We start from the raw sequence: 19,053 nt of genomic DNA, 5'->3' as shown, positions 1-19,053 counted from the left end.
CCATTTAGTTCAGATCGTTTCTAAAGCTTTGAAGCCTTGAACCAGCTCCCCGAAAGATGTTTCTGTGTTTTAACGACCTTTCCATTGTGTGTTTTTGCAGCAAGCTTAGTAGTGGAGGAGCGAACGAGACAGATGAAAATGAAAGTTCACCGATTTAAGCAGACAACAGGGTCTGGGTCTAGTCAAGAACTTGACCACGAGCAATACTCCAAGGTAAAACGAGTAGACTAACCAATAGTGTCCCCTTTAGAAGCAACGGGTGTATGTGCTAGGCATGTGTGTGTGTGTGTGTGTGTGTCTGTCACAGCATTAGAGAGCTCGGAGCTGTGGGAGCTATGTGACTGAAATCGTCTTTAACTGTTGGTCTCACATCACAGTTGTTCATGCCGCCTGGCACGTCTCTTCTGCACCTTTACGTTTTCAGAAGTCACGTTACATTATGGAGGTATGAATGATTACACTTAGCAGGCACTACAATGAGGAAACACCAGAGCGAAAGACAAGGACTGTCCTTGGCTACATTTGCAAAAGCAAGCAGGGTTTCTAAGGCCACTTGTTGATGAAATAGTAGTATATTAATTTGGAGCAGTAAATGTACTTTACGTGATGTGGACTATTGAATTAATGACAAAAGCCAGACAACGTGATAATTTCGCCTATTTATTTGTCTTTAGTTAAAAATATATGCTGTTTTAATATTTCATAAGAATATAAGTTCTAATAAGCATTTAATTTATATTTCAGTATTATTTTCTAAGAATATACTAGATATCCATCAACCTTAATATCTAATGTTTAATTAAAATATATAGCCTATAACTGTATGAAAAACATTTATATGTGTTATCTGGTTTATTTTGAAATGTTTCTCCATATAACATGAGGTACTACTTGGTTACAGTTTGACATTCAGGAAGTCTTTCTAGAAATAGTGACCTATTGGGAATCGAAATAAGTACAAACTATATCAAATCAGTGTACTAAAAGCTTAAAATAAAGCCTCAACGTGACCATTTTTAAATAAACAAGTTTGCTCCTTGTAGAGCAACATAGCCAGTAGTTAATACAAACTGAAGGCCACAACAAAATGTGGTCTATCACTCAAAACATTCTCAATTGGATACAGGATATCTAAAAGTGCAGCAGTTAGAGCAGGCCCATCTTACACAGGGATGCCAGCCCACAAAGGTTTCCAGCAGCCTTTAAAAAAGTAGAATCAGTACAAAGAACCAGCAAAGTGGCACACACATCAAGATCAAGCAGAATCCTTGACTTCCTGTCAAGTAGTTGACTCCAGCTGTGCACATCTGTCTTCCTTTGCTTTATGATGATGTTCCCAGGCCATCAGCAGCACTCTAGTCTCTCTTTGCGGATAGCATCATGGCTTTTGTTTGCTGACAACCACAAATCACTAAAAAGCGATAAGGCAGGATGATTATCAGGATAGATTTTTTTTTTCCTTCAGAGTTAAGTTTGGTTACTTGAAATTTCTTCTTTCGGCAAATGCTTCAGTTAAGACCAAAATCCTTTCTTGATTTGTTATTCTTCTTCCAAAAGTCCTGTAGACCATCATAGGGTGAGGGACCAGAGCGGGAAGCAAGGATGAGATGGGGAAAGAGTTGGGATAAACTACTCAAAGCCTTTGGAGGTGAGATCTAGGAGTCCAATCAGACCATCAGCAAGGAGCTACAAGTCCAAAGCACCAGAGTTCTTGTAAAGTAGTAAAGAAGGTAACCCACCCTGCTGGGGAGGTGCAAACCAGGTTATACCCAGGTAGAGCATCAACCTCTTTTTGTTTTTCTCATGTATCCACAAAATTGCTCATTGAGCAAAGGTGCCAAGCCTAAGGGTCAACCCGCAATTTCCAGAACCTATTGGTAGAGGAAGAAAACCAATTTCTGCAAGTTGTCCTCTGATTTCCACTGGCTTGCATGCCTACACACACACACACACACACACACACACACACACACACACACACACACGAATACATTAATATGAGAAAATATTCTATTTCAACCGAACCACTTCCCAAAGAAACAGAATTCATTTACCAAAATCAGTAGAGTCTGTCACAAAGTTACTTGAAGCTTCGATATATTGAGATTCTGTTGTGACATCATCCAATCTAACCTGGCTACAAGTCTTGTATTCATAATAGCTCTCATTCACATTTACATGTTAATGCTTCTGTTATTTGTGTAGACTCCCCTGTCTCTTTTTTCATTGAATTTGAATATCATTTTTAAAATGTCTGGGCTGGCTCAGTGGTTACATTCCAAAGCTGATATTGTTTTGCAGGGAACCCACGTTTGATTCCCAGCACCCACAATGGGCAGTTGGCAATTGTCTGTGACTCCAGCTCAGGGGCGGTGGGGTGAGGATTACTTCTGACCTCCAAGGATCCCTCTAATATGTGCACACACCCACACATAGACAGAAAGAGATGCACATAATCACAGATAACTTTTAAGAAGTGATTGTTTTCATTTCCATTAATATTTACGTTAATTCCAAAGTAACGTGTTTCACTGTGACCTCATCACACAAGTACAGTAAGGAACTGTGCCCACACTTCCCTGCGTCTCTCCACATCTGCCGCCTTCTTTCTCCCCAGGGCGAAACCCCTTGTGTTTCATTCACTCACATGAGAGGCATATGGATCTATGTAAATATGAATGTGAAATACACGTCTCAATTTCTGTCTTCATGAGAGACGAAACATGAAAACTTGACTTCCAAGTAATGCCCTTTTATTCCCAATAATGGAATTATAGACTCCAGTTATAGCTCTGACAATAAATATGAGATCAGATATGTAGCTTTAAAATGTTTAAGAGTATCAAGAATGAAATTAAGCAAATCAGTATAACAGTTGTCAGTCTTTTTCATGTTATGTATCAGATAAAAATTGATATTTTCAGAACCAAAATATTTATGTCCTATGCCAGTGCTTCTAATGAAGTTTTCACTGAATTTAGTTCACGTAAATCAGAACTCATTGATATCAATGAGAAGTGGCTAGTATCTGTTTCAGCAAGTTCAAATGCTTTCCTGTATTTTCAGAGGAGAGTTCTCCTTTTACCCAAAACATTTTATTTTGCAAATGACTTTCATTGCTATAAAATAGTGCGGGGCTGGGGATTTAGCTCAGTGGTAGAGTGCTTGCCTAGCAAGCGCAAGGCCCTGGGTTCGATCCCCAGCTCCAAAAAAAAGAAAAAAGAAAATAAAATAGTGCTAGTGATTTCATAAATGTAGTATACGTTAAATTTTGGACTGTTCCCTTTATGGTATTTATGTACTTAGCCAATTTTAAAAAGTAATTAAAATTCAATCCTAATAAATTTGATGAAATAGTTGAAAATTCTACTGTACATGAAATTAGGTACCCATCCTCAGAATAGTTTTATTTGCCAACCAAACTAGATCTTGTTTTTCTTGGTGAAAGATTGCCAAATGAATTTGACCCTGAGAGCTTTTCGCAGCCTGACCTTTCTTCGGCCTAATGCTCTCCCAACGGAGTTGTTTCAGCAAGACTCTATGGACCTGGTCTTTCTTTGAAGGACTACATTGTCCTGTTCTTCCTCCAGAGTGAGGAATTCACTCCGACACAGCTGCTTTTCCATGTGTTGTTATTTGAAGTCAAATGCCCCAGTGATGGGTAGAAGCCATAACTGGAGGATAAAGTCCCACTTAGGCTGTCATTTATTAAAGGACTCTGTCTCTGTAATCCTGGAGCAGTCATCAAGAGTGTGGCAATGGCTGGTGGAGAGAGCTGCAGTGTTTATTATTACCAGCTTCTAAAAACAGTGACCCTATAATTAGAACCTTCCTTCGGACCATGACGTCTTTCCCTGCAGGATGACTGAATACATTCCTCCTGAGGTTCTTTCATTCTTCACTGTATAGTAAACGTATTTAGACTAATTTATTAAAGGGGACATTTAACAACTCACACTACATCAAAAAAAGAGCTTATTTCAAAGGTTAACAAGTTTTTGAGGATCAGTAAAAAAAAAGAGTAATAGAAAGTAAACGTAGAGTATTTAATTTCCTTCAGTTAATGTGGAGGAAACTGTATGGTAATTGTCACATATCCCAGTAGAATAAAATATGTAAAGCCGTTTTTATTCTCTTCTGGAAGAGTGAAGGTCTCTATTCACACAGACTGGGATGGAGATGACTTATAGAAAAGAGAGATTTCATTGATTAAATTTAGCAACATTGCTGTCCAACAAAACTTCGGTACATTAGAAATGATTCTGAGTGAAGTGAATCATGCTGGACTGGACGGAATCATGGTATCAGATATCAGATGTGACTTAATTTACCGGGGGACTGACCAACCACATCACATCAAATACATAAGTTATGTAAATTTGAGGCAAAATATGAATTAGGCTCTAGACTTAATATCATATTTAGTGAGTACACTTTGTGTTTAGTGGGATCTCTGGCTTTCAAAAATAAACACCACGGTGATAAAACTTTAGAAAAGTTAATTTTACAGACTTACCGTCAAGTGTGCAATTTTTTTCATGATTCAAAATTCTTTGGTAAATTCATACACAGAAGAGGGAAAGAATTTTAACTAACGTATTTTAAGAGGAAGTTTCCTTAAATAAGGAAAAATAAACAGGAGCACAGGGAGATTACTTCTTAAATTTTAGTTCCTAACAGAGTTTTGCACATAAGCTCAGGGGAAGAGATGGACATCTGTGGTGCATTTGAGAGAAATCATTCAAATTAATCAAGATTCATGCTATGAAGCAGTAGAGAAAATGAGACTTGGTCAAAGATTAACCAAGTTGTTACCCACTCACTGCTCTCAGAGCTAAAATTAACTTGCTTAGTAGGTGATAGCAGGGGTGCTAATATTTTATTTTATGTAATTGTATATAGTTCTTTCCTTCCATTACCAGAGAAAACGATTACTTAAATTATTTGTATTTAGAAAGATGGGGGCACTTTTTATAGTTAAAATATTATATATTCACTACATGGTCCACTCCAATAGGACAATAAAAATTGAGTAGAAATAATATCTTAGTAACCCTCCCCTGTGATAAATTTGCAATGATGACTTAGTGAAGTCCAAAATTTAATGTTATTCAAGATAAGAAAATGATGAAATGTAAATTTTCAAAAGAATGAGAAATGTGATATCAGGTTTTAAGCATGTCCAGATAATTCCCCGGATTTTTCCATGCAAGCACTATAAGTGTGTGTTCACTCTTCCAAAGTGGTATGTCGTCACTGAAAGGCTGTCGGGTTTTTATTGAGATTCCTCTATAATCTGAATGCTTCCCTGGCCTTCAGTTGCCCTTCTGTCCTTGACAGAGGTGTCCATTGGTTTCCTTTAGGTAAAGCAGTCCTTAACCTCAAGGTCGGTGTGTGTTCTGTTCCGTGACCCGATGGTGGAGCTCATCCTTTCTTGTGTTTAATCTTTAGTACAACATACATAAAGATCAGTACAGAAGCTGTGATAACGCGTCTGCCAAGTCTTCAGATAGTGATGTCAGTGATGTGTCCGCCATTTCCAGAGCCAGCAGTACCTCACGCCTCAGCAGCACAAGCTTTATGTCAGAGCAGTCTGAGCGCCCCAGGGGTAGGATCAGGTGAGTTGGCAATGCTGTCTCTGTTAACTGGATCTCTATCCTTCCTATGAAACTCATTTACCTTCCAGAATGTTCTGTGGAGAGTATAGTATAGATTGTGTAATGGAAACGTCTCATTATAACAATGGGGTGGGTTGAGCATGTGCCACACATTCTCCAGGATCACTGACAGAATATTTGATACCATTTCCTGCAAACTTACGTGTCTTACTTGCTCTGAGTTGCAATTGAAGGGGTCCTTGCAATGTAACATGATCAGTAGAGAGCCGTTTAGTCCAGAATTAGGAAGCTTTTCGTTTAGGAGACTTTATAACAAACATTTTAGTGTTTATGGGACAGTGGCCATCATAAATATTCAACCACATCATCATAGTGTACAAGCCCAACCACTAAGTGAGTGCAGCTGTCTATTTATGTTTGTAAGCATGTGTGTGTGCATGCCTGTATCATGCAGCACCACCTACTTGTATGGAATAGCTATTTTATTTTCCCAAAGAATATAGTTTTTGTTTTGTTTTTTGATTGTTTTGGTTTTGTTTTTTTTTTCCTCCTACTTAAGCCAAACAATGGGTCTGCCTTTCAAGGGAGACCGTGATGGATGTGAGAACGTGATACAGATTGTGTGAGTTGTAAAACATGGCCACCATTACCTCACCTGGTGTTCTTCGGTTCTTGTGTGACAAGTACCCCATAGAAAGCTAAGTACAAAGAACCTCAGACATTCCGGATCTGTCCAGCCTGAGCTAAATCAGTTGACAATTCATATTGTCTTGTTTTTGGAAACAGAAGTTTACAGAAGAAATCCAAGGAACTGAAGGGCTTTCCACTTAAATATGAATGCTAAAATTGTGAACAAATGAATTTTTGATACCACGAATTTCACATTTTGGTGCACAATAAATTGTACCCTGAAGTTGTCCTCTTCTGTTTCCCTTCCCCTTGCTTTGGCGCTGAGGGAAAGAACCATTCTCTTGTTATCAGTTTCACAATCTCATGGTTTAGATGAGTAATGTCTCTGATTTTGGGAAGACTGGGGAAAAGGCAAAGACACTTTAGGCAGCTTAACAAGGGACTGTGATTTCCTACAAGGAAGCTTAGCTTGAAGGGAGTGTATGGGAGCCAGTGTTGGTCAGTGGGGGAGATTCTAACCTCAAAGAAAAACTTAATGTTTAACTGTGCTGTAAGTAAAAGCGCAAAGTAGAAGACCCAGTCACCTTGACTCATGAGTTCTTTCTGAAGCTGGTAAGGAGAGAGGTCCTTCTCATCAGCCTACAGGAGACTGTATCCCTGGCAACCCAGCTCACACAAGCTTCCCGTTTCCCACTCTTCCCCTGCTGGGTAGCTTAAGACCCATAATAACAGGGATTTTCTTCATACAAGTGGATTATCTAAACCATGTTGCTCCTCTGGTAGCTAAGTAAGTTTCCTCGTTAGCTATGAAAAGACCTGCTTTTCAACTAATCCCAGTCTTGTGCTAGGGGTCCTCTTACACACAAAATGATAACACGATGGAATACAGGAAAAGATATGTGGGGGGCAGCAAAATTCTCCTGACACTCCGAAGCTAGGAAAGCTTTTGTATATATTTTCCATATGTAGCTACATTAATATGGGACTGGAGAGATGGCTCACAGATAAAGAGCACTGGCTACTCTTCCATAAGACCAGGATTCAATGCCCAGCATCTAGAGAAGGTTGTAATTCTAGTTCCCTGGGGTTTGATGGCCTCTCCTTGCCTCTGTATGAAGTGCACAGCCATTGTGCAGGCAAAAACACCCACACTCGGAAGATAAAATCAAAATAATTAAAGCACACACACACACACACACACACACACACACACCACCACCACCACCACCACCACCACCACCACCACCACCGCCGCCGCCGCCGCCACCGCCGCCGCCACTGCCACCACCACCACCACCACACCATAGAACTCTGCTGTCAAAATCAACCCTCTACTAACAGCTTGAGATGAGTTAGTTTGCCATAAAAAGCAGTAGCTAACTGGGGTAGAGTGAGAGGTACACAGTCTCCTGTTGTAAATACCCATGCTTCCACTGGAAACTGCATGGTGACTGTTCATTCTTCCCTTAATCCTATGTATTCAAAGCCACTACTGAGAAAAAGGACAAAGTTGAACAGCTTCAGTGACAGAATGTATTCAATATCAACCTTTTAGTTCCTATTATGTAAAAGGACTTTATTCTTTTGATACTGCATTAAAGTATAAGACAGACCAAAAGCTCAAGGGGCCTTTATTCCGCCAAAGGCTTGAACACTTTTCTTACCTTCTAAATACCTGTGTACATCTCCTGTCATTCTGACAGGATGTAAACCATGTTTTCTAATGTGTTGCCTCAGAAGATCTCTATTTGGAGAACTGACAAAGTGATTCTAGACGACATTACAGAATTTATTAAAGTCAATTTAGTTCCCTAAAAGTCACTCTAGTATCTAAGTTGTCGGGAGGGTCTATAAACAAACATCATACAACACTTTCTTATATAATACAATAAGATTGTCACTTAAAATACCAATGTTTTCTAAACTCCGGCTATTACATTTCCAGTGATATACGTCAACTTGACACAAGCTAGAATCATCATAGAGGAGAGAGTGTCAGTTGAGGAAATACCTCCATGAGCTCCAACTGTAAGGCATTTTCTCAATTAGTGATCAATGTGGTTGCTGCCATCCCTGGACTGGTGGTCTTTGGGATTTATTAGAAAGCAGGCTGAGCAGCCCATGTGAGTAAGCCAGTAAGCAGCACCCCTCCATGGCTTCTGCATCAGCTCCTACCTACTTGATCAAGTCTTGCTTCTATTCCTGTCCTGATTTCCTCCAGTGATGGATTGATATCTGGAAGGATAAGCTGAACAAACCCTTTCCTCTTTCATTGTTGTTGGATCACACTGTTTTGTTGGTTGATGATCAGGCAGTTGGACACAAAAGGGAAGAGACCATTCCTTTCTCCAGACATGTCCCCTTCTAGGGAGCTCAGTTCGAAGTGCTCTTCCTGTCCTCTCCTGATAGACTAAATATTTTGTTCAACACCATGCTAAGCATCGTTTAGGTTTTCATTTTCACTTTCCCGGAAAGGTACAGAAAGAAAAGAAAATAGACTGCAGTGTTTGTTTTAGGGTAAATAATGTTTTTGCAGATACAATTACTTAAAGGTTGTAGAAATGTTACAAATTGTTCACAAGTGTGAAGATGTTTCAACAAGGCAGAATCGACCCTTAGTATCCCAAATGAAGGGCGTCAGTGGGGCTCCGATCGACAACACTTCTGATAAATTCTGCCTGCACTTTACATATGGAGTCTCCATGGGGCCTAACTTCTCAAAGGAGAGTCTTTTTCTGAATGCACTATGTGGTTGCCTGTCATAGTATGTAATACGAATGTGCACATTACCAAGTTGATGACTCAGTCATCAGGACCTGAGTTAGGATGCTCTGAAGCCACCAAAAAAAAAAAAATTGTAGACGCAAAACTGTTTGCTTGCAGATGGAGCTGGGACAGCCTAACAGGAAGACCCCTGGGTCTTATTGACCATCAAGTACAGTGACATCAACAAGCCCAGAGGTCAGTGAATAATCTTAGCTCAGAAAAGGAGGCAGAAGGATTGGAGCATCCACTAGGCAGTTCAGGGCGCTTCAGACTCTTGTAGATGTGAGTTCAGTTCCCAGCACCCATGTCAGGCAGCTCCTAGCCACTTGTAACTCCAGACCCAGGCTATCCATCACGTTGGCAAGTAATTGGGTCCACATGCATGTGCCTACACAGACACATGCCCAGACAAATAGTTAAAAATTGAATCTTTTTTTTTAAAACAGAGAGTGATTGAGGAAGATACTAGACATTAATTTTAGCTTCTACCCACCCATGCAACCTGCACTCACCCGTGAACTCATAGACACAGAAGAGGACACAGAGAGTGGAATCCTGAAATTCCTATTGTTTCCGAATTCTCGATGTTCATCTTTATCCTACGTCCCTCTCATTCAAGCCGGACAAATTTCATGCATTCCTGTAATATCGAACTTTAAAAGCAAACATGAGCATAATATGAAAGTTGTTTTCGGATGTTACATAATTGTGTGTTTTTAATTGTTTCTTTGATAATTTCATAGAATGCGTTTTGTGCCTACTCAACCCCCTTTTCCCAACTCCACCCAGATCCACTTTTCTTCGCTACCTAACTCTCTCATTTTTAACTTATCAAATCTATTTAATGCTGCCCATATACTTCCAATATGCAACCTTCTGGTGGAATAGGATTGATTTATCAGAGGCTGTGCTCTTAGAGAGAACTGGTTTTCCCTCTCCCCTTTGTAGTCAATTGCTAATAACTCTTCAGCTAGGTCGAGACTCTCTGCCCGCCTGCCCTTGCGTAGCTTAGGCTTTGTCTGGCTTCAGCTTATAAAGATCTCGTGCATGTGGCCATGGATGCTGTTAGTTCCTATATGCTCTGCTCTGCTGTCTGTGGATGGCGCTGTTTCCCTGTAGTCATCTACCACCTATGGAACACACACTCCCTTACCTCCTCTTCTTGCACAGTGCTCCCTGAGCCTTTCAAGAAGGCAATGATATAGGTAACATGATGTCCTCTTTAGGGTTAAACATCCTCTAGTTTCTTATTCTCCACACCTCAGCCACTTCAGGGTCTCCATGTTAACTGCCATCAGCTGTAGCTAGAAGCTTCTCTGATGAGGGCTAAGAGAGGCGTTCATAGTTATAATGATAAATCAATAGAAGTCGGTTTAATACTATGTCCATTTATCAGAATAACAAGAGTAGTTTCTCCCTAGGGACTATGACCTGTCTAGCCACGGGTCCATGGCCCAGAGATCATGCCAGTTGTCGGTTTCATCTTGCAGGGTAGGGCTTTAAAAAAAATGGTTCCTCTCAGATGTCTGTGACACTTAGTGCAAGCAGTGGGCATGCCTTGCCAGGCCAGTCATTATTGCTTCTGGCAGAGTTCACAGCAGGAACCCTGTGGATGGTGATCACTCCTTTTTTGCTCCTCCATTAATGTGAGTAGCATCTTTTAGCACTAGGCAAGCTAGCCAATATGCAGGAAGCATCCAGGTTAACACCGTGTGGATTTCTCCATATTCTACGACCTGAGTATGAGATGACTCCAGCAATAGGGTCTTAGCTTCCATTTCTGGGGGATGATGAATAGCCTAGGCAACAGGTTGTAATGTGTGGGAGTCTCACTGGCCAACAGCTCCAAAAGAGATAATCCATTCCTCTCACCGGGCACTTTATGTGTTAGCTTGTGCTGTGTAGTAGGCATTGCCACCTCCCTGCATGGTAACCCTGATTTAGCTCTTTATAAGTGTGCATATTTATACTTTAGGAAGCTCTCACAATGTTTCTGGATGCCTTATTACAAAAGGTCTTTGTTAGGGCTTTGCCCCTACCCGGACAGAAAATACTAAGACACCATGGTTCCATGTGGAGAGGTTTAATGAGAGAAGAGTAGAAGAGAGGATAAGTGGCTGGCCATGGGCATGTGAGGGGGTTGGGGGGAGAACAGAGAAAAACAAAGAGCAAGAGGGGTAAGAGAGGGTAAGAGGGAATAAGAGAAGGAGGGGGCAAACAGCCCCTTTTATAGTGTCAGGCACAGCTGGCTGTTGCCAGGCAACCACGGGGCGGAGCACCCCTGGCTGCTGCCAGGTAGCTGTGGGGGTGGAGCTTAAACAGAATATTGAGAGTCTTCAGTGTTATTTACCCTCCAGATATTCCCACCAATGTCCTGCCCTCCCAGTCCCCCAACCAAACGTAACCATTCCAGATCCATTATTCCCCCTTTAAACCTTTCTACACCTGCATTCCTTTTCTTCATTATTGGTGCAATCACTTAGCACACGGGAGAATATTAGAAGATTTGTCAAAGCTAATGATTCTGAAACAGAACATTTTGCTTTACCAAAGTCAACTTCCCACTGCAAGGGGGAATTGAAAAAAATCAGACTGGAAGGACTGATGCAAATAAATTTTTGTCCTTTTACTAGCCGCTTCTGAAAGAGCAGTTCCGTTTTCATTGAAAGCAGTTATTTTTACACTCAGCCTGTGAAAGGTTTAAAAGGATTTAAAGCCGGTTATTGCCTGCCCTTGCACAAATGGCCTTCTTGAACCTATACATTTACGAAAATTTGGCCTTTTGATGTCAGGAAGTCATGAGGGGAAGGTTATTGTATTCATCTGGGCCTTTTGAAAGGAATAAGCTTTAATTAATTTAGTTTAACATTAACGAAAGGGTTTATACCTTTCTAGAGGTCACTACAGTTATGCTTGCAGAACAGTTACAAATATTATTTCAAAATTCCCTTTTACCCTATTAGATCTCTCATTTAGCACGGAAATGCAATGGAATATTCTTAGGATTTTTAAAAAATGCATGGGACATGAATTTAACTGAAACAAACTCTCTTGAGTTTCCAATTGTTTTGTTGCCTCCTGGCATGAAACACACTCAAGTGTGAGTGAGTACGGGGGACCTTTTATGTTCCTCGGAACTAAACGTATATGTCTGCTTGCTATACTTTGAAACACAAAACTTAATAAGCTCTAAAACACACCAGTAAGCATTTAGATGACCAGAAGAAGATGATCCCGGGGAGGGAAAATATGGGATAGAGCACATCAGAGAAAAATCTCTTTACCTGATATTCCAGTTTTTCTACTTGGCTCCAACAGTTCGAGATTGGTACGTTATTAATGAATGTATCCCCTCATAGTATATTGAAACTGTGAGCAACAGGTGACTGTCCTACTCTCCCTTTAAAACTACTTCACTTTTGTAATGAGCATATTAATAACCTGATGTAACGTTCTTCTCAAACCCACAATGGCATCGTCTGTGCCACATGCCTAAGTTATTATGCCGTGACATATAGGCGCAAAAATATTGGTGATATATGAATTAGCACACAACAGTCTTGAGAGTTATCAGTTACAGAATGTTTGGAGTGAATGGGTTCTTGTCCTGGGTAGGGTCTTTCTCGCCCAGTACTTTGATGTCTATTCTGAAGCAAAGCAGAAATGTTATGGTTAAAACACAGTCTTTTGGCTCCCGAGTTACCTTTGTAGTCGACCAGTTTGAGAGGTTAATCAACATGTGTCCTGCTACATTCTGTCCTGTTGGTGACTTTATTAAGTGGAGAAAAATGAAGCAGTCAGTTGCAATTAACAAAGTTCCCAAACCTTGAAATAAATAAATCAGGAAAAGCTTATCAGAATGAGGTTGTTCGTGGAAACGGCAGTTAGATCCTAGTGGCTACATTGACTACTCTTCATTACTGTGATTGATTACTCGGACATAAAGCAGCTCAGTAGAAAAAGAGTTGGTTGTTGCTGCTGTTGTTGTGGTTGTTGCTGTTGTTGTTATTGTTTTTTCTTTTTTGGCTTACATGTCTACAGGGATACAGTCCACCATGGCAGAAAAGGCCTGGCAGCAGGACCATGAAGTGACCCTAGCAGGAAACAGAGCGATCACATTTTATTAGTCCGTGGGAAACAGAACAGGAGAGAGAAAGGGAGGGGAGGGAGGGGGAGAGAGGGAGACAGAGAAAGGGGAGAGGGAAGGAGAGAGAGGGAGGAGGGAAGGAAGAAAGAAAGATAAAAAGAGGGGGTAGGGAAGGAGGGAGGGAGGTAGAGAAAGAGGAAGGGAAGGGGAGGGAGACACAAAGGGAGAGGTAGGAAGGACGGAGGGAGAGAAAGAGAGAGAAAATGAGAACGTTTATGAATGGATGAACATGAACAGATAGATTAAAGGCCTGACTTTAAATCTCTAAGCCTACCCAGTGGCATCCTTCCTCCAGAGTACTGCAGACAGATTCTATAATCTTCCCAAAATGATGCACCACTATGGACCAAGTGTCCAAACACACAAATTACCACCGAGCCTAGTTCTAATCTTCATAAAATAACTATAAATCACAATTTTATAACTATGATAGAATAGCAACTTTAAAAGAAGTATACCCCCTCATAGGTACTTGAAGTAATTTATTTTTGTTCTGAGGTTTTCCTGAGGCCAGTTATCCTGCTGTTTTGCTGTGTCTTTGAACACCCTTTAATATAGCCAATTTGTGTGATGACTGTATCTAGGAAAAATCATTAAGAAAGTAACCCTTTGGAAAATTTTCTTGCTTTCTCTTGCTCTCTTGCTCTCTTGCTCTTACCCTCTTCCGCCTTTGTCCCTTCTCTGCCCATTCCCGTCCCCTCTTCTCTTCACCTGCTCATGGTCAGCCTCTACTCCTCTTCTTCCTCCTCCTCCTTCTTCCTCCCCACCCTCTCTCTCTGCCTCTATTGCCCTCTTAACTCCCCTCCCCATGCCCTTAATAAACTCTATTCTATACTTTCAAAGGGGGAAATTTTTCCTGTTCTGTGAAAGTGTACTCATATATTTTCATACTCGGTAATTGCTGATTCCATTACATTATATCATTCGTAGCTCATTGTTTTAATGACTCCCGTGCGTGAACTCATTATTGCCATCAAATACTGGGCTAAAAAAAACACCCTGTCTATGCAGGTACTTACCTGTTATTTGGGATAGTTACGTCGTTATTCTTTCATTCAGAATCATTGCTTCCTAATCATCTCCCTTTTCACCCCTCAGGTTCTTGACTTGTACCTTCATCCACAATGGCTATATTTCCATATGCATGTCTTTAAATTACATATGCTTTTGTGTTAGGTTTTGCATGTGTTTGTGTGTGCCTCTTCTTATGTGTGTGTGGTGGGGATGGGGCAGCTGCCTGAGTATACGCATGGCAGCAGAGTGCAGAGCCCAACCTTAGGTGTTGTCCCTCAGGAGTCACCCACACTGATTTATGAAACAAGATTTGTCATTGAGACCTAGGGCGTAAAGTTTGGCTATTGCTGCTGGCCAGCCCTCTGCAGGGGTCTCTGTCCCCCCACGGCTGAGGTTAGGAGCACACCGTACCACATGCTTCTCTAGAGATGCTGAGGATTAACCAGGGACCCCATGCTTGTGAAGCACACACTTTTCTACGTTAACCCCCAGCTTTTGGACTAGATATTCTAATAAGTAAATTTTGTTCAGCATAATCATTGCTGTGATGGAATCGTTAGTAATAGCATTTGGAAATAAATATAAAAGGAAGTGCAACCTATAAAATTCATGTGAGCTACAGAATGAGAACATGTAGGATCAGAGGTTCAAACTATGAGTTATTTTTCTTCATATAACCCCAAAAGATTTTGTTAATTTATAACACAGTAGTTAAAATAAATATGAGGTATCAATGATAATATAAATGTTCATACACCCACCATCAAGCATGCTAGCTGGATCCCTGTATCCCTTATCCAATCTCAAGCCCCTTGCATGGGACATACATCAGCATCCAATGATCCCAGAGGCAGTTCTCTGCCTTGCCAAATCATTATCAAACTTCAGCCATTGCGTGGCCAACATTTCCTGCACCTCATAGTTATGTACCAGTGTTTCATGATCAAAGTCAACATAGCTTGCTGGAGTTAATGTTGACCATTACCACAGGACACATCTCCTTGTTTCACTCTTACTCTGATAGTTAGCATCATATCTTTGTGTGTGTGTGTGTGTGTGTGTGTGTGTGTGTGTGTGTGTAAATATACCCTTGTTATGATCCATAGTAAACATGTAAATTGATTTGAGGAGAATTGCAACCCTCAATTAGCATGTTGGGTGTTCCATTGTCAACTGCTGGGTTTTTTCTGATTCTTTAGTGTCTGTCAATGAAGTCTTAAAATGTTGTCTGTCTTAAGCTCGTAAGTGTGTAGCTACTGTTATATACACCATAAGTATATATCTACTGTTATATATATTCTGAGTGTATAGCTACTGTTAGACACATCTTAAGTGTGTGTGTGTGTGTGTATGTGTGTGTGTGTGTGTGTATATATATATATATATATATATATATGCGCATGGGTATGTGCCTTTGAATAAAGAGGCCACAGGCATGAGAGCCCTGGGAGCTAGAGTTTAGGTAGTCGTGTGGTTCCTGATAAGGGTTCTGTAAGCTGCACTCAGGTCATCCACAAGAGCAGTACCTACTTTTAGCCACTGAACCATCTCATCAGCCTACAGAATCTATATCTACATCTACATCTATAACTATACATCTATAACTATATATCTATATCTATATCTATTCTGGCTAGGTGTGGTAGTGCGCATCTTTAATCCAAGCTTTCAAGAGACAGACACAGGCAAATCTCATGAGTTCAAGGCCAACCTGGTCTACATGGTCTACATGGCAAGTTCCAGACTGGTCAGGACTACATACATATCATTTCTAATTTCACCTGCCTGAAAGGCATTGCTTTCCAAGCATCTGTGCTCTGTAGATGTTCCACATGCGCTGGGGAAGTGAGTCAGGGTAGTCACAATGTAGTTATCTGTGATTCAGTGCATGATACACTTACATCGCTCAAAGCTTCCACAGGTTTTCTCATGACTTTTGCTCATTTGCTTCCGTGTTTGTCGAAACCTCGACTCTTCACCCTCTTTAAATGAGATCTGCCAGGTTCCTTTTGATTCTGTCTGCTTTTACATTATATAATCGGTTTAGCAGCCTTACGTATAGACTTCATTCGTTTTCATGTCCATTTGGCTTTTATTATTATATTTTAAATCTCTTTATTCCTACTAGTACTCTTGCTTTAAAACCAGACTTGCTCACAGTATCTACAGTATTCTTCCTGCCACCAAACATAGTAGTTGGATCTTGTGAATTTTTGCTCTTTTCTCTGCATCTTGACTGTCTGGTCAATGAGTGTTCTATCCTGTGCTTGTTTATCCCTGGAAGCAAAGCATTCATTCTGGTTTCTGAGAGATACAGGAAAATTTTTGCTATCTTATTTTCTCCTTTTACTTTCAATTTTTTTCTACTTGCATAGTTTTAGTGGAATTATTCTTAATTCCTTCCCTGGATATTTTGCTAACTATGCCACATTTTGCAGCAGTGCTGGCTGATTTAGTGTTTCAAGTTTGGTTAATAGTAAATTTAAAGTCAACAATTGCCCGAACATCCTCATAGGAGGCGTAGACAGAACTATCCTACACATTAGCTCTACTAAGACTCCTTCTCACTTACATAAGTTTTGCAATGGTTTTTATTATATTGGTTTTCATTAAATATTATTCTTCTGTCAAATACATTATATTGATGCAGTTATTGTCTGACGGCCATTGTTTTTGTGCCTCATAGACAGTGGTGGACAACAGGGGTGGACAGTAGTGGACAGTGATGAACAGTGGTGGACAACGGGTGGGCAGTAGTGGACAGTAGTGGACAGTGGTGGACAGTAGTGGACAGTGGTGGACAGCAGTGGACAACAGCAGTCATTCCATTGTTCATTCTGGAAGCCATGTTAGAAATGGCGGTACATGGTACCCTTAGTCTGAGGTGTATGCTATTCCTCACTGTTCTTTATGATTTTGGTGTACCAGTCCTGACCCTGGAACTATACCTTGCCAATACAGAACAGCCTCTGGATATTACTCCTCATATGATCACCGGCCTATTTTTGGTTTTCCTTTGGTGCTTTAGTTAAGGAGATAACACCAGTGTGAGCTTAGCTTTGTGATTTAATCGATCCCACTCCCCAGCTTCCTGACATTTCTAGGTTTACGAAGATTAAGTGAGTTTTCACAGCACCATCCAAATCCTTTCTAGAAAAAGAGGTTCACAGGTGATGTGTAGGTTGCTGTGTCCACCATTCTTAAACAATGGCACACTCTAGTAATATCCAAAAAAGGAAACCATAAATGCGGGGAACATATACTTTGTAAGCGTGAGAAGAATTGAGTATGCAGTCTTTCCTCCAAGGAGGAAACAAGTGCCAAGTCAGAGCAGAGCTTGCGTCTCAAAGTGGAACTTGGGTCCTTCGATCCTTAGAGTTGGAGAAAATAACCATCAGGATCAAAGAGAGGCAAGTAGCAGGGAGCTGGGGCTGGAAAATTATGAGGAAGGAACGACAGCGCAGCGGGAACGGGGCAGTGTGGGTCTCAAGGAGTAATGGAAGTAAGGGACGGAGGTAGAAGGTCTCAGGTGAGCAGTGGTAGGAAAGGTTGACAGAGAGCATGCTGTAGTCAGAATTCCCAGGACTGTGCAGCATGAGCGCAGCAAGCCAGCCTGACTTGGAGCTCGGTCTCTAGGTCACTCATCTTGATGCTATCCCTGACCCATATTGAGAGACGATGAGCAGTTGCTCTAGGTCTCAACTTATTTGCGTCTAATATGCAGATGCTACAGCTGACTATCCAGGGAGTAGCAAAGTCCACTTCCTCCTTTTATTTTTAAATTGGATAATTCTTTATTTACATTTCAAATATTATACCCTTTCTCGTTTCCTGTCCATAACTTCCTATCCCATCCCCCTTCCCCCTGTTTCTATGAGGGTGTACCCCCACCCACCCACGCCTCCCCACCTCCATGCCCTGACATTCCCCTACACAGGGGCATCAAGTTTTGGCAGGGACAAGGGCTTCTCCTCCCATTCGTGCCCAACAAAGCCATCCTCTGCTACATATGCAGCTGGAGCCAAGGGTCTGTCCATGTGTACTCTTTGGATGGTGGTTTATTTCCTAGGAGCTCTGAATGGTAGGTATTGTTGTTCTTATGGAATTGCAAACACGTTCAGCACCTCAGTCCTTTCTCTAACTCCTCCATTGGGGACCCTGTTTTCAGTTCAGTGGTTGGCTGGGAGCATCTACCTCTGTATTTGTCATGCTCTGGCAGAGCCTCTCAGGAGACAGCTTATCAGGCTCCTGTCAGCATGCACTTCTCGGCATCAGCAATATGTCTGGGTTTGGTGGCTGTATATGGGATCCATCCCCATGTGGAGCAGTCTCTGGATGGCCTTTCAGTCTTTCCTACCCACTTTGTCTCCCTATTTCCTCCTATGGGTATTTTTGTTCCCCCTTCTAATAAGGACTGAAGCATCTGTACTTTGTTCTTCCTTCTTTTTGGGTGTCATGTGGTCTGTTGATGGTATCTTGGGTAATCTAAGCTTTTGGGCTAATATCCACTTATCAGTGAATGCATACCATGTGTGAGTTTTTTTTCTGTGGTTGGGTTACCTCACTCAGGGTGATATTTTCTAGTTCCATCCCTTTGCTCATGAATTTCATGAAGTCATTGTTATTGATAGCTGAGTAGTACTCCATTGTGTAAATGTACCATATTTTCTGTATCCATTCCTCTGTTGAAGGGTATCTGGGTTCTTATCAGCTTCTGGCTATTATAAATAAGGCTTCTATGAACATAATGAACCATGTGTCTTTGTTATATGTTGGAGCATCTTTTGGGTATATCCTCAGGAGTTGTATAGCTGGGTTTTCTGGTAGTACTATGTCCAATTCTCTGAGGAACCATCAGACTGATTTCCAGAATGGTTG

At 41.1% G+C, this 19,053-nt stretch overlaps 1 protein-coding gene across 43 annotated transcripts in view; it reads left to right on the top strand.

Moving 5' to 3' along the window:
* Positions 1-19,053, top strand: part of Rims1 (regulating synaptic membrane exocytosis 1) — a 499,822-nt gene that overhangs the window by 405,225 nt on the left and 75,544 nt on the right. For 33 of the 43 annotated variants that reach the window (XR_015628955.1, NM_052829.4, NM_001398595.2 and 30 more), the window contains 2 exon segments: positions 101-213; positions 5,452-5,618. The exons of the other annotated variants lie outside the window; for them this stretch is intronic. Coding sequence is in view for 32 of the 33 variants with exons in the window: in NM_052829.4 (NP_439894.2) it covers positions 101-213; positions 5,452-5,618 (280 nt within the window). In the remaining variant the exon portion in view is untranslated. 43 annotated transcript variants of the gene reach the window in all.

The sequence above is a fragment of the Rattus norvegicus genome, chromosome 9 (genome assembly GCF_021556685.1).
Source record: "Rattus norvegicus strain SHRSP/BbbUtx chromosome 9, alternate assembly SHRSP_T2T, whole genome shotgun sequence".
Taxonomy (NCBI): domain Eukaryota; kingdom Metazoa; phylum Chordata; class Mammalia; order Rodentia; family Muridae; genus Rattus; species Rattus norvegicus.
This window is presented reverse-complemented; position numbering and strand designations above follow the sequence as displayed.